This window comes from Patagioenas fasciata, chromosome 3 (genome assembly GCF_037038585.1).
Source record: "Patagioenas fasciata isolate bPatFas1 chromosome 3, bPatFas1.hap1, whole genome shotgun sequence".
Classification (NCBI taxonomy): Eukaryota; Metazoa; Chordata; class Aves; order Columbiformes; family Columbidae; genus Patagioenas; species Patagioenas fasciata.
The window spans coordinates 99,960,915-99,975,315 of NC_092522.1; the positions used below are offsets into that span (position 1 = coordinate 99,960,915).

The 14,401-nt window shown below is 39.8% G+C and overlaps 1 protein-coding gene across 3 annotated transcripts in view; it reads left to right on the forward strand.

Annotated features, from left to right (window-relative positions):
• Positions 1 to 4,607: 4,607 nt before the first annotated feature.
• The window catches only part of HMGCLL1 (3-hydroxy-3-methylglutaryl-CoA lyase like 1), an 85,384-nt gene continuing 75,590 nt past the window's right edge, over positions 4,608 to 14,401 (forward strand). Inside the window, exon 1 of one of the 3 annotated variants that reach the window (XM_065835515.2) lies at positions 4,608 to 4,629. Coding sequence is in view for 2 of the 3 variants with exons in the window: in XM_071806975.1 (XP_071663076.1) it covers positions 4,884 to 5,000 (117 nt within the window). In the remaining variant the exon portion in view is untranslated. Of the gene's footprint in view, positions 4,630 to 4,751; positions 5,001 to 14,401 lie in introns of those variants that run through there. The other 2 variants (XM_071806975.1, XM_065835512.2) reach the window with 2 other exon arrangements.

The following is a 14,401-nucleotide window of genomic DNA, read 5'->3' on the forward strand; positions in this document are numbered from 1 at the left end:
TCTCCCTAAGAGAACACAAAAAGGTGCAGGTCTTTAACTCTTTTTTTTCTGTCTAGAAAGCACTATCCCCAGAATGCAGCGCAGGTACACTTGCCAGGTAGTTATTCTGTGCAGTTTTGCCTAAACTCTGATAAATGCTCTCTACTTGAGAAGAAACGGATACAGCAGAAAAGCTGTCCCAGTATCTCCCTATTCAGGAAATATTTCCTAAGGATGATTTATTGTTTCTCTTTGTACTACATGATGTAAAGGGGTCACTTGTTGGAAGAGCAAGAAAACTGTCCCCACTGACAATCAATACTGTATTGTTGGCTCTTAGTAGCACAAAGGGAGGAAGGAAATCAGAGGTTACTGCACATTGTACCTTATAATCCATATAAGAGATCACATCAGTATTTATTGGCAGAAAAGACCAGGTGGAGAGGAGGGAGAGATACTAACTGCATTTATGTGGAAAACAGGGATGGAAACTTAGTCTGTGTGACAGTAGACAAAATACTTGCTCTGGAAAGGAAATATTTTCTTAAATATTATAATAGCACCTTGAAAATCCATTTAGGAATCGGCTCATCTTTTCTATTGATAATGCTGAATGGTAGGTCAGGCCACTGAGATGAAGAAGTTACAGTCTGAAAGATGGAATCAGACAAGGGATACATTTGGTTCATCGGCACTTCTGTCAGTTATGGAAATATCAACACTGGAAAATGTTAATTCATAAATAAGCACTTTCTGCTACAATTCTCTGCTGTCTTTATACATCTTATAACAACTATATGTAGCCATGTAGTGCTGGCACTTTGGAGGTCACTCAGAGGGCTGCTGAGTACCACTCTTACCAGTGTGAAAGGCGGTGCCCTTTAGAAATATAAAAATCATAGCTTGTGATACATCCCTTTCTTTTACGACTCTGTGTATAGGTGTATAACAGTTGTGATTATGAAACTATGTCTAAGCTCACAGAATTTCCTTCTTTTCCTATTTAATGCTGTCTAGTAATATGAGAATAGAAGTGTTTCAGGTTTTTTGTTTGTGTGTTTTACTTTGTGAGCTAGTTGGAATAAACCTCCCATCTGACTGAATTAGTAAAAGAACAGAAAAGAACAGGATCTAACATCTGGCAAGATGTAACTTGGACTTTTTTCTTGATTGTGTCTGTTTCAAATGCCAGGTGTCTATCACCTGGGGTGTACTCTTACTTTGGCAAAGTAAAACTATTACTAACTCTCTGAAGAATGCCGTCTCTGAATGATGCTGCTGCTGCTAATGGAACACTGATTTACTGCCACAACTGTAAAGAATCTTTTTTAACATTGTGTTACACTTCCCATCAATTTAGATCAACCAGACCTACCATATGTGAGAAGTTATCTGCATTTTTATCCAATAAAACTGAAATGATGAAAGCTTTGCTTTCCCTGAGGTATGATTCACTGTTGGTAGCCCCATTGTTTTTTCTTTAGTCCTCATCTTCTTTGTCAGGCCTGGAGCACATTATTCCTGCAACGCTTGCCAGAATTCTATGGCTTATTTGTTGTTTGAGACTCACCATATGTGTCTTTGATCCCTGCCTGGTAGGCATCTTGGCTGCTTGCCAGTTTGGCACTCACGATTATCAGCAATATGAATAGCTCCCTTGCTTCTGATTCTGTCCTTCTCGCTGTCATCAAATCACTCTTGAAACAACTTTCTTATTTTCTTTTAGATGCTTGTAAACAATCAACCTATTTTTTACCATACCCTTCTTGGCCAAGGTTCTGTGTCACACTGCAGAAACCCAGCAGCTTGATGTTTCCAGTCCTGATGATCTGACTGCCAACTACCTGTGTAACTGCATGGGAACAATAAGGAGAACAAAAACATCTCCCTTGGTAATACTTGAAGTTTCTCTGCATATTGCATAAATCTGCCTGTTCTCCTCATCTGGTAGGCTTGGTGGCATGACTTTTATGAGAGATTATTTATTTTAGCAAAAAGCATTCCTTTTAATAAACATTTTTAAACCTCTGACCAGAACGCAGTGTGAGCCAATGCCAATGATAAATTCAGTGGAGTATGAGAATGATAAGCAGTTTTAAGAGACAGATAGAAAGCCAAAAGCCAGTCATGTGCAATATCTGTTCACTATCCTGACATAGCACTAAACACATCTGAGTCCTTCCATGTGTTCTAGTAAACTGAAGTTGTTCCAAAATGCCATTGTTGAAAAAAAATATGCAGAATCAAAGTAAGGAACAGCACAGGGCATATAAAGGTCCAGACCACAAGAGGCCCATGTGCTGTTAGAGAAAGATCTGCCAGAAGTCTCCATTATTCTTTACATGACTTTGCAAATGTTTCTATCAGCAAATATACTGGTACTACCACTGAAAGCAGACAAGGTTAAACCGCATATTGTACCATATCTACCTTCACATTAACTCACAAAGGGGGGTGAAGTTTTGTAGCCCCTGCAAGCAAGGAGCAGTATCAGTATGGTTACACATGCCTGAGAGACGCTCTTCTCGGAGCGGTTGTCACACTGTGCCCACATGAACTCTTGTTAAGGAATAACAGTTTGGTTTAGTTCTAAAACTTTTGACACATTGTGCTTTTTTGGTAGATATATTATCACATCTTTCTCCCATGAAACATGAGAGTTTCAGCTTACTGTGTTTTATTTATATGTGTTTTGATTTTGAAACAACTGCACATATTGGAATTATTAATATAAGCACTGCTTGATAAATTCAGTGCTAAACTGGCAAGGGTGTACTACAAATTCTGATTTCAGGGAGAATGAGAGGTACAAAATAAAACACAATGAGAAACTGTTACAAAAGAATCCAGTTTATTTGGGATTACTTTATAATGATGTATTTTCTTTCTCTGCCCAACAACACTGGAGTTTCACAAAAAGATGCACCTTTTCAGCATATTCAGTGGCACTCTGAGTCTTAAAGCAGGTTTGTGTCAGAAAATTGTCACAGTGAACTAAGGCTGGATGAATATGCTGAAGCTTCAAACCCTACAAAAATGGTATTTAATTCTGGCAGAATCCTTTATAATTATAACAACAGTGACAGACAAAGAAGCAATGCTGTTAGGAGGGATTGAATGCAGAGAAAGTAGCAGTTTGATGTCTAAAGTACCTAGAGAGTGTTACAATGAACCTATTTTTGGAGGTATTTGTGAGAAAGATGACTAAAGGGAATATGAAGTTTGACTTTGGTATTGGAGCAACTTGAGAACAGGTCAGGTAGTTAGGAGAAGTATACTTTATACACAGGAATACTCTAATTTCCACACTGTTGCATTTTTCAGCCTATTTCAAACTCACTATGATAAGTGCCAAACAAAATTATTTACCTCAATAAAGTGCTTTTCTCTTCAGATGTACCACACCATAGATTAACTGCCTCTCACTGGGAGGCAAAAGAAAAAGGCTAAATTTTATGACCAGCCTTTGTACATTTTATCTCTAGCTATGCAGGTTACAAGACCAAAGCAACTACTCAAAGTCAAAATTTAAGGGAAACTTAGCAGAATTTTGAGCTGTGAAAATCTAAGACTTTTGAATTCACAAATATTTTACTGGAAGAAGGAAGAAAAGACACTAACTGCCTCAGATCGCAGTCAGCAGAGAAACCCCCTTGCACCTTTCTGTGGCCAGACTGAAATCTCAGAGATGCCCACTAGCGATATTTAAAAATACATTTTAAGATTGTATTTTAAATACTTTATTTCTGAAAAACTGTCATCCCTGAAAAACAAACATTTCCCAGCCATTCAATCAGCATCCAGTTTTGGCCTACAATGGCACTCAGAAACATGGAGGGGTTTGGATGCATGGAACAGCAAGCTTGAAATGCAAAACAGCAAAAGAAAAAGATAGTGTTTCAAGAGCATCATGTCTATCAGTGAACGACTGAAACAGAGACTTGGCTGTAAACCTGATAAATCTTTTGCAGAAAATGACCAAGGGAAAGGTTAGTGAATTTAACAAAAAAATCACTGATACCCCGGAAAAGGAATGAGCCAGAAACAATTTCCAATGCATACTTGAGAGCAATTTGGAAAAGTAGTTTGGAAAGTTGGCTGACACACTGTATGCTGAAGGAGATGACAAAATATAACCTGTTGCTTCTGAGAGAGCTGTTAAAACCTGAAAAGTATTCCATTTGGTTTGTTCGAAGTTTCTGCTACCCAAATGAAAAGCATAAATGCAAGCGTGCACATAAAACCTCCTGTCAAAGATCTCCTGCCACCTGAACGGCCGAGTCAGCAGGATGGGGTTTGTTCCACACCGTTTGCACAGGCCCGGATCCCTAACAGGGCAAGCGGGCTTGGTCTCCAGGCAGCCCCGTCCCTTCTCCTCGCTCCTCTCCCCTCAAGTCTCCTGCCAAAAGCATTGAAAGCCCATGGTGGCTGCCATTTCCTCCGGGTGCGTGAGTGTCAGGAGGACTGGAGAGCTGGCCGCCCCACGCTTGTGCCCCCACCCCGAGCTGCAGGCCCGCCGGGTCCCCGAGACTCCTCAGGGGTCTCTCCCGCCGCCCGCGGTGACGGGCTGTGGTGGCGCTGGCCAAGCCCGCACCACAGCGGGCAGCCACTGCCGGGGCTTCCCTGCGGGAGCCCTCAGCGCCCAGGAAGGTGAGGAGCGGGACGTGAGGAGCGGCGGCGGCTGGAGGCGCTTGTCGGCCCGGCGGGCTGAGTCGGCGGTTGCCGCAGCAGTCGCGGGCGGGGATGTGGGATGCCGGCACGCCGGGCTCCGCAGCTCCGCCAATCGCAGGCGCTGCTCGGGGCCGGGCTGCAGCCAGTGGCAGCGGCGGGCGCGGGGCCCCGCGGGCCGGGAGGCTGCGGCGACCTTGCGGCTGGCTGCCGGGAGAGCGCCCCGCCGCCGCGCCATGGGCACGGTGCCGTCGGCGCTGAAGCACTGCCTCAGCTACCAGCACCTCCTCAAGGAGCAGCTGTGGATCGGAGACCCGGCTGTGCCGCCGCCTGCGGCTCCGCACCCCGGGCAGGTATCTAAGGGCGGGGATGAAGGGTTGGGATGGTCCTGGGCCTGCGAGGCGCGGCCGCCGCCAGGGGGAGGCCTGGGCCCATCGGGCCTGGGCGCCCCGCCACCGCCCCCCGCCCCTCACGCACTTCCCCCGCCTCCCTGCTGCCCCCTGCCTGCGCCTGGCCCGCCGCCGAGGGTAATGGGCTCTCTTATCCCCACACGCTGCTTCGACTTTCGTGGGCAGTATGTGAGGAGGCGGCTGGTTTTATTAATAAACTCTCTGACTGGTAGTGCACACAGGTGTGCATCTCCAGTGCCGCTGGGGCAGGGACGAGGCAGTGTTAAAGAAATCCACTCATCTATGTCTCCCTCACCTCTTATAATCCACTGTGCGAAAAGTCGTAACATTGTAGGGTGACACATATTTTGGCGAGGCTGAAGTGTTGCACTTGCACCCTAGAGTTTGTGTTTCTCAGGCTGGAGTGTGGTGAGCCCATCCGCTGTTGGGTGGAAGGTCGTTAGAGCCCTGAGGGTGCAGAAGGAGAGCCCTCAGCTCCTCGGGAACAGCTGTGCCTGTGTCAGGCCTGGGGTGCTCCGACTACCAGTGAGATCCTCATGGAGGGAGGAGGGAGGATGGTTGCTCACCCTCCCATCTGTCAGCTACCAACACGTCTGGAGAGTGGCTGGAGATAGTGGGGAGTTGGAGAGGACCTTAGATGAGGAGGTAGGTGGGCAGATGGCCAGATGAGGACCGTAGGCCATGACTGTGCTAATCCTGGCTTTGGAAGGAAATAATTGAAGGAAAGTGGAGTCTACTTTTTAGGGAGAAGCTGCATACATCTGGAAGGACGTTGGAGGAAGATGTCAATATGAAGTACTCAAAGAAGGAAATAATTCTGAGCATGACATTACTATAAGCACACGCTTATTGTTAGGCCATATTGTGTCTCAACTGACATTCATTCCAAGTCAAACTCCAGGAATCAATTGGTGCTTCAACCATTAAAAAACAGGAGCCAAGCCTAGAGCAAAACTGATTTAAAAATCATGTCTTAAAAAGAATGTATTTCTTGTTCATTGCATCTTTCTTCTGTTTTCTACACCTTTCAGATATACCAGGGGTACATCGTCCATTTTTTTTCCCCATCTGAAAGTGAAATTTAATTATTAGGTAGCACTGTAACTTCAGGGCTGGGGAGATTGTGAAAAATACAATGTTCTGAGTGCCATGAAAGCTGGCAGCATTTTAATTTTGCTTCAGATGATCTGAGCTTGATATTTCAAAACCTATATATATGGAATACCCAAAGTAATACTGTTGAGAGCACAGAGCTTTGTATAGGTGAGCTCTATACAACTTCCAGCTTCACAATTCCCTGAGAATAGTGTCTATCCAATACTGAATTTTGGAAAAAAAATAGTTGTTTGCTTAAAAGTGGAAAAATGTTTTCTTACTGTAAAAATAAGTGCAGTAGAATAAAAGGACTTTTATGTATTAGCCATGAAGCAAAGCACTATAATCCTCTCCATGTGCTCTTGCTACATTTTGGTGCGTAATTTTCTTTCAAAAGATGTGAATGTTTTTCAAAAATTCCTTTGAAATACCTTGATATTCCACTTGATTGTGTCAGTCCCTGCCCCCTGTCAGACAAGGCATCTGCAAGGTTCAAGGGCTTTTGCAACAGTGATGGTGTGAAGTCAAATACTATAATATATTGCCAGGAATCATAAATCAAAAAATAAGGGTTTCTTTATTGTAATGAATGCCTATAACTTTTGCTTCGTTTTTGCAGTACTCTTCATTCATTTTCATCAGCACTTTTCTTCCTCCAAGGATACAGAAAGATGTCTTCCTCAGTAAACAGCAAACATGAGAATTTGCTGCTTGTCCTCTCTGTGCACACTGATGTGATTGTAAGCTGCACAGTCTGCTGAGCCCATTGACACGAATAAGTCCAGAATTGGTCACTGTTGATGTTTTAACATTTGTTTCTGCACTGGCTCACTGTGGTTTTTATGAGATTTTTAAAATTATTTCCTTTACTTACATGAATCTCTTCAGATTTCCATTATTCTGATGTGGATACTTAACCCATAAAGGTTTTCCTTATGCGTGAGTGCATTCTGTAGGAATCCTGTTCAAGAAAAAACATGTTCCTCTTCCTGGGATCTAGAAACAATACTAACTTGAGTGGTCATTATTAAAAGTGTTTTTTGTTTGTTTGTTTTGACTAAGGTATGCAAGACAGTTATGGGAGCACCACAGTAATAACGTTTATGTGGGTACACCGAGAAATAAAGTAAGGGGAAGGGGCTTAAGGTGAAGGAACAGTTTTCCAGAAATAATTTAGTGCTTTCATGGCTGAGGAAAATAAGGTGTTGATTTTCTTGCTGAAATCTTTTCAGGAGTTTTTCAGTATTTTTCTTTAAACACACAGTAAAAGGTAGGTGTTATTAGAGTGTTGCTACTGGGGCTCTTGTGAAACTAAAATCATTCAGTTTTGTGTAAAAAAATCCCAAATATATAAAAATTTGATTATATGCTGTGCTGATTTATTTGTAAAGGTCCAGGTTTAACCACTTGAAGCTGTATCAGAGGCAAAATAATAGGTCTTTAAGTGAGTAGTGGGATGTGGTAGTCTTTATTTCCCCTTAATTTTCCTCGTTCATTTAGTCAACAATTTTGTAGCATGTTAACAACTGCGTTTGACTTTATAACATAAAGTTGCTTGAGGAGCAAATTTATTGAAAAGGAGAAGTAAAAAGCAAAAAGTAATTGTGCTAATTGCTAGACAGAAAGTAAATATAATTTTCTGCTATCTCTTAGTAGAATTTACTAATATCTGCTTCACTCTTATTTAGACTAGTCTGTATTATGTAAAAAAACTATTGAACACCTGAGTAGTCGATGGGACACTGCATTACTGTTGCAGTATCTTCATTTTATTCCATTTTCTTAATTTCTTAATTTTGTTTGCTTCAGAAGTACTGTTTTATATGTTTCATACAAGGGGATGTTCCTGCTCTGGCAGGGGGATTGGACTAGGTGATCTTTTGAGGTCCCTTCCAATCCCTAACACTCTGTGATTTTGTGGATCCTCATTCTGATTCATTCTCTTAGCATTACCTCAGTGTATACTGTTTTTATTAACAGGTCTGATGAGTTTAATGTTAAAGGTCTGATGAATTTTATTAAATAGGAGCTATAGCTACATGAGAAATTGGTGAGGACATGTATTTATCTCAGAAAAATAATAGGATCTACCTGGAAAGGAGATGACAGTAGATGTTGCAGTGTTAGGGAGATTTCTGCAGTGATCAAGTTTGCAGCTGATGGTGACTCATAGCACTTGACTGGAGTTTGTAGTGTACTTTGTGTTCTGTTTTGTAAAAAGCTCAGGCTGAGCAACAGCGAGGGAGGCTGGTTGTTCATCCACTGCTCATGATTGTCCTCTAACTTAGCAGGAACCTTCTGGCTGGAGGGTGAAATGGTCTGAGAGCAACTGATGTTGGTTTCATCCTACAGACTTAATGCTCTGTTTTCATGTAAGTTAGAAGGGAGCGTTAATGCATTAGGAATATGCTAAGGACAGAGCAGGGAAGAGCTGAATGGCTAAAGAAGTGGTGTAGTAGACTGGGATGAAATTCAAGGATACGGAATGATTAGGTACCTTGAGACTAATAACCTGAACTAGAAACTGTGACATTATCAGTTAGAAGCAATTGAAGAAGAGAAGAACCTTGGAATACTCACAAATCATAGGAGGACTATGAGCTGCCAATACAGTACAGCTGTTAAAAGAATCAAGTCCTCAAATATATCAGATCAAGTATTTCCAGTCAAACAGGGAAATGTAGTGCCATTGCGAAAGACTGTATCTGAAGCTTGTTCAATTTTGGCTAGTCATGTTCAAGAAATTGAATTCCAGCTGGACAAGCTAGGTCTTGCACCACTGGAATGATCACAAAAATGGAGATGAAATGTAAAATGACTTGGATTTGTTTGATATCTAGTATTAAGATCTGGGGGATGGACAGGCAGGGAGGGAAGAAAAGGAAAGAACTACTTAAAATAAAGAAATATGTTACCACACATAAACAAGTACTTAAAATACGTCTATGTATTAAATACAGAGTAGAAATTTAAAAGCTAGGTATCAAGTGGAGACATTCCGGAACACCTTTCCAATCAAAATAATGAGGATGAATAACCTATATGATTTAGGTATAGAAAAAGGATTATCTGATGTGGTTTCCATAGTAGTGAAAAAGATTGGATTCTTAAGAGATTTTAAAGTTTATGTAACAAGAAATAGAGGACTAGCTATTTAAGTGATGTAAAATAGAGAAAATTTTAAATACATATTTAATTACATTGTCTGGCTTACAATACTTTTGAAAAATAGAATTAATTAAGGTCAGAGCCTCAGCTTCAGTGTGAATATTCATCTTCTGCCACTTCAAGTCAGTGCATCCTACTCTACAAGACAACAATGGCTAAACATAGCTAAGTAATAAGCATCTTTGTTTTAGACTGTTGTGTTTTAATGTACCACTAGTTAGTTTGCCCTAAGAGGTATAGTATCTTAGGAGTATATTAAGAGTTACATGGTTTGGTGAGGGCTGCCTACATCTACCACAAACAAAGCAAAAATAAAACTCTAGTCTCTTGCTCTGCTGGCTGTGACTGTGATCCTAGGAGGCATAAATCTATCTAAATGATGCTAATGTGTGCTATGTTATCTTGTAGGATTTCTGTCACAGATTTAGGCTGTCACGTGGGATGCAATATCCAGAATTATTAACAGTTGTTGAGTACATTATCATTGGAAAGCACAGCGTGCATTATTGTCAGTTTTATAACTGGAGAGGAACACAAATTCTACATGCTAAATATGTATAATAACGAAAAAAATCTTGGATCCTCTGATTTAGACAGCTAACTTCTGTTTCAGTGCCTAGGCTGCAATGGTTTATATGCTACATGCCTAAATATCCAGACCTAAAACACATAGCATAAGATCCTCTCATCTCCTCACTGTCTCACACCTTGGGATCAAGAGATCTACACAAGTATCTTTTGCAGTTTTAATTTGCTAGTTTAGACTTTGCAATATAATATAGTGATTTAAACGTATGCTAGGAGAATCTCAAATGTATTTTTAACGTAACTCCAGAATAACAATAAAAACCACAGTCAATATGACAATTATGTGTATTTGTCTTAACCACTTCTTATATTTGATGGTTGATTCTTGTTTCAAATTACAGCATAAAAAATGAGGTATATGGTATTATGCTACCTGGGAGGAGAAGGCCTGTCTGTTTAATATTGATTGTTTAGCTACACTTTGGAGCAACTGATTTGAAAACTCCTATATTTCATATTCTTTTAATCTCCATGTAATTATATATTCCAGGAACAAATTCATGTTGCAGACTCTCCTTAAATAATGATTTAGGTTATTTTCTTTTTTTATTTAATTTATTTATTTTAAGAAATACTATAAAAATTTGCTATCAACAGTATAGCAAATGTGTTTATTATGACAGCTACAATATTCAAGAAATACATAGAATCATAGAATAGTTTGGGTCTGAAGGGACCTTGAAAGCTCATCTAGTCCAATCCTCCTGCCATGAGCAGAGACATCTTCAACTAGATCAGGTTGCTCAGAGCCCTGTCCAGCCTGGCCTTGAATGTTTCCAGGGATGGGGCATCTACCATCTCTCTGAGCAATCTCTCAGTGTTTTACCACCCTCATTGTAAAAAAATTATTCCTCATGTCTAGCCTGAATCTCCCCTCCTTTAGTTTAAAACCATTACCCTGTGTCATATCGCAACAGGCCCTACTTAAGAGTTTGCCCTCATCTTTCTCATAGGCCCTTTTTAAGTACTGAAAGGCCGCAATAAGGTCTCCCCAGAGCCTTCTCTTCTCCAGGCTGAACAACCCCAGCTCTATCAACCTGTCCTCACAGGAGAGGTGTCCTAGCCCTCTGATCATCTTGATGGCCTCCTCTGTACCCTGTCCAACACGTCCATGGCTTTCCTGTGCTGAGGGTTCCAGAGCTGGATGCAGAAATGCAGGTGGGGTCTCATCAGAGCAGATCAGAGGGGCAAAATCATCTCCCTCAACCTGTTGGACATGCTTCTTTTAATGTAGCCCAGGATATTATTTGCCTTCTGGGCTGCAAGCGCACATTGTAGGCTCATGTCCAATCTTTAATCTACCAGTACCCTCAAGTCTCTCTCCACAGGGCTGCTCTCGGTCCCTTCATCCTCCAGCCTGTATTGATACTGGAGATTACCCTGACCATGTACAGGACCTTGCATTTGGCCTTGTTGAACCTCATGAGGTTTGCATGGGTCCATTTGTCAAGCTTGTCCAGGTCCCTCTGGATGACATCTTGTCCCACAGGTGTGTGTCAGCATCATACTGTACGTTCAGGTTTTTTTTTAATCTGCTGAAAATTGCTTATAAAGTATGGTTTTAATAGAGAAAAAAGAAGCTAGATGTCCTCAAGTTTATATTGCAGAGTTCTTGTTTCTTGATTTTTTAAAATGATTACATTATTTAAAGATAATTATTAAAACCAATATAGAGAAAGTTTATTAATTGCATAGGGCCAAGGTCTGATATCCTTTTTTTTTATGTCTCCCTCCTTTACCTGCTGTTCTTATCTCATTCTGTGTTTTCATCCTGAGCTTCCAATGGGACTTTTTTTGTTCTGTTGCATATTAACAACCAGCGTTTATTTTCTTAATATTCATAAGATGTAAAGCTACAAAGTTATTCCAAAGATAAAATAAATAGAAGAATGAAGTAGAAAGTATTCCTTTAACTGCAATTTAGAATTAAGTTATAAACTATTAAGTTCATATCAGCATGCTGTATCTTTTCTTGATGACTTTGGAAATGATAGATGACATTTTATACATGCTGACACTGAATGTTAGTAAATAAAACACAAAAGTACACTCCCACCAAATTTAACCAAAGTGAGAGAGTTCAATGCTGAGCTCTTTCAAAAATTTTCTTTGAAGTCAAGAGGAGTTTCCCCTTTAGAAGATCCAGTCAGTAGACTCGTGCTGTTTTTTTCAACCAAGTAGTCTTTATGCTGGCAGAATAAGAGCTCAAGAACATGGGTGGATAACATGTTGAAGAAAGTCTGAATAGGCTAAGTACTTGTTTGGGTAACAGTGCTAAACAGGGTTTTAGAAGTTAGTAGAGTGTAATTTTGACCTAAATGGAGACACCAACTTTAGGTTCTTTTGTGCCGTTGGATTGTAAATAGTGGAAAGATAACAAGAGTTTTTTAGTTGATGCAGATTTATGTTATATTGGGATTATTATGTGGGTCTAGAACTTTATAATACAGATGGAAATGCTGTAAAGGATTTTACAGATCTCACTCTGCAAATTTGGGAATTAAACAAACGCACAGGAAATTTCTACTCAGACCCAACATCTGTTTTTTGATGAGATCCCATTTTTGACTTGTCCCACCTCCACCTCCTTCAAAGACTACATATGGGCACAGTGATGTTCATTTCCTGTCTTGCCAGCTCAAGGAAAAAGATTAATTTCAGACACCCCATGTGTCAAATCATCATTTTAAAATTCATACATCTTGCAGTCATTCTTCTTAATTAATTTGCTCATTGCCTTGACTAAGAGCGAAGATAAGTGACTTGTCTAAGATTAACTAGATCCAAATTTAATTCCTACTGAAATAAATGGCAATATTCTTTGTCTCAGGTTTTAATAAGTATTTTATTTACTATTTGTGGATACTCTAGTTTCTAGTTTGGGTAAGGAAATCTCACAAGTGCCTTATAAGACAACTGTAAGACTTGCGAGTTAGTCAGGCATGGAAGTTTTCATAGAGCAAACATTTACTGCTCCTAATTAATCAAATTTTGTATCTTTGAACTGTCTGATGAAGTGACTAATAACTAGTAGTAACAGTCATATGTAAAGTAGCTTGGATAGCAAGTTGTTTTTTTTTTTTTTTTTTCACTTAGACTTGGCTTAAAGGTGAAATGCTGGGTACCTAGGATGAAGTTACACCTATTTTCTCTCAGTTTTAATGACAGGACCTCTTGATGTTTCAGAGCAAAAAGGTATCTCCAATTCTTGCAGCACCTGAGTTGGAAGATTCATGTGTTTGTGAAAGTGTGTGCTTGAATTTCAGTTTCTATGTGAATATCACACAATGGGAAACTGGTTCAGCACCAGTACGGTCCAGAGATAAAGCTGAAATGAGCCCTTGTCAGGCTGTGCTCTTTCACAACATAAATATTTGAGGCGTTTAACCAAGGTAATGATTCTCTGAAATGTTAGGAATTGAAGGTTATTGAGATCCTTTGATGTGTCAAATGTGGAAGGAGTTATGTTTAAAGAAACTGTGGGGGACTGTAGAGAAGTAGTTATTTAGTACTTCAGGCTGTGTTAACTCTTTTCTATTGTTTAGCTCTTTTATTCATTTAACACAGGTGAAATATTTTCTTCAGCATTCTTCTTTTCCCCCGAACATATATTTAACAAAATAGATGAAGTATGAAAGAGATATGTGTATTAAATATGGTGTATGGTATTGTGCATTTGCCGAGGAATGTGTACCACCTTACAATGTGTGCCAATGCACATTGTAATGCATATGCAGACCTTGACATATATTGTAATGGAGTACTATGTGGTCAGTAAGGCTCATCAATTAACTGAACCTCAGAAAAACTGAACAGAAAAATGTTAATTTTTAGAATGGGAATAAAAAGCCATCAAACACAAATTTATAAGAGAAGGTTCTCTTGACTATCTAATCCATCCATCTTCTGTCACATAGAAAAACTCATCAGGATATTGAAACTGAGAAAAGTTGCTTTATTGGCTGGTCTGGAATTTCTGAGATAAAAGAATGTAATATGAGACCTGTAACTCCATGATCAAAATCAGGCTTTCATACTGTGCTAAATACCAGTAAAATTAATTCAGCATTTTTGCTTTTCAGCAAAAGAGAAATATTTAATTACTGCAGTATTAATGTGCACTTATATAGACCTTTTGGGGCAGAAGTGTCAAAATGGTGCACACACAGTAAAACTAAGTAGTGCAGTAGAAGTAAAAGTGTTTTTATTTTGTGATATGTTGATAGTGACGTCAATTGTAATGAATAATAGTTTATTAGATATGAGATTATGAATCAGAGACTTTATTTTTTTGACTTTCTGGTCTTTTAAACAATCTCTTACTCTAAAGTAATCAGAAGACTGATAAACACATGATTTACATTTCAGGAAGATGCTTTTGGGGATAGTTTTAAGGGTTGCTTTTCAATCTTAAAATATTAGAGTTGGAAGCAATCAGCTCATGACACTTCAGACTTTTACCGGGTTAGACATAATAGTTGATGACACAGATT